Genomic DNA, 1,684 nt, shown 5'->3' on the forward strand with positions numbered 1-1,684 from the left:
ATAAGAATAAATAAAATTTGTGTGCATTAGTCACACTTAGCTTTGGAGGTTGTTTGCGCCTGATCACGTAAATTCGGTGTGAAGGTCTAGTTGTTAAACTCCATGTTTAAACAAGAATCATACCAAACCAATCATATTTCCGAAGAGTACAAATACAAATATCTCTCTAAAAGAAAGTACCATCAAATACCTGCCTAAATGAAACTGAATTTTTCTCCCTTGAAAAAGCAATCTTTATCTACTACAGTTCGCTTGTAATTTTCCCATTTAAGTAATAGTTAGCAAAATAGCTTTTTGAGGACAGACTTAAAACATCAAGAACAAACCTCTTTTTCGCCTAAAGGCAGCACTGGGTTAGCCATTTTGTTTGGCTATGTACCATTGACTGTATTCGAGTTCTTTTTAAACTCACCATCACTTCCTCCCAATTCTAATGCCGTACACTAATGTCGCCAAAATATTTTAAGAATTTGAGTTGAGTGTATGGCTTTTGGGATGCGTATAGCGCGTGTTTCATTTATTTACTTATGAAGCAGCTGCTATTATTTGTGTGCTTAAGTTCAGTATAAAAACGGCAGCAATTCGACCGTCAATTCAATTCAATTGAAAGTGTTGAGCTTAGCGAATAATAAAAGCAAAATGTTTTTGAAAGCGTTAGTAGTGACCGTGTGTCTAATTAAATTAGCTTCGACCCAATCGAGCGATCCAGATCCATGTAATTCATTCAACATAACCGATACGATTGGTGAGTTGCGCTATTTTCACGAAAGCTTCCTTTGATTACAAAATTGCTCATCAATAGGTCAAATGAAGTTGATGCTCAGGAGCAGCTGCATAAATGGTAAAAAATTCGTCTTGTGGACCGCGAAAACGGTACGTTGTCTCCGCTACGCTCCGGAAAAAGTGAATTTATTCTGAAAAATCGTTACAGGCTAGTTGGTTCAGAGCCGATAACATTTGTCGATTTAATCAAATGCAACTGGCGATGATCAACTCTGCTGAGGAGCAGGCACTCGTCTCAAATCTAATAGATCGATCCAGTGAGTAAACCGGTTGAGCAGGCTCAAACCATTTAAATGAAAAAATTGTTTCGCAGGTTTCGCTAACAATCGACTTTGGACTTCGGGCAACGATCTGGCATGTCCACGAAACTGGTACTGGTCGAGTAATGGCAGTCCAATCAAGTACTACAGTTGGAAAGCTGGTGAACCTAACAATTTTCTGGATACCAATGAACGATGCATCAATCTGATGCCGAAAGTCGATAACTACCAATGGAACGATGCTCCCTGCGACCATTCATACTATTTCATATGCGAAGAGAAATGTGGATGCGACAAAACTAAATTTTAGTGTGAGCTTCTGCTGAGAAGAATAAAATACCATGAATCGCTAAGTGCTGCTTTTTTTTGCAAATTCCACACTGTTTTAATCGACATTTCAACATATTATCATTCCAAGTTGGAATTTCCAACTCAACATTAATTTGGCACAAAGAGCCCCGGAACGGAGGATCAGTTATTTATTTTTGATGAATTATGTATTCTACGATCGTATTCCACACATGTAATGAAGGGGACAATATCAAAAAAAAAAGTCATTCGTTCCACAGACTCACTTTATTCTCTTAATGCAACTCGAGATCATAATGTTCGAAAATTGCGTATTTCAGATTGCTCTGTTG

The 1,684-nt window shown here is 37.8% G+C and overlaps 1 protein-coding gene across 1 annotated transcript; it reads left to right on the forward strand.

Annotated features, from left to right (window-relative positions):
• Positions 1-578: 578 nt before the first annotated feature.
• Positions 579-1,396, forward strand: LOC119082962 (C-type lectin mannose-binding isoform-like). The gene is made up of 4 exons (XM_037192609.1): positions 579-745; positions 803-873; positions 932-1,040; positions 1,097-1,396. Exons 1-4 carry the CDS (start codon positions 640-642, stop codon positions 1,351-1,353), a joined length of 543 nt encoding a protein of 180 aa, XP_037048504.1. The 5' UTR covers positions 579-639; the 3' UTR covers positions 1,354-1,396.
• The last annotated feature ends 288 nt before the right edge of the window (positions 1,397-1,684 follow it).

This window comes from Bradysia coprophila, unplaced genomic scaffold (genome assembly GCF_014529535.1).
Source record: "Bradysia coprophila strain Holo2 unplaced genomic scaffold, BU_Bcop_v1 contig_505, whole genome shotgun sequence".
Lineage (NCBI taxonomy): Eukaryota > Metazoa > Arthropoda > Insecta > Diptera > Sciaridae > Bradysia > Bradysia coprophila.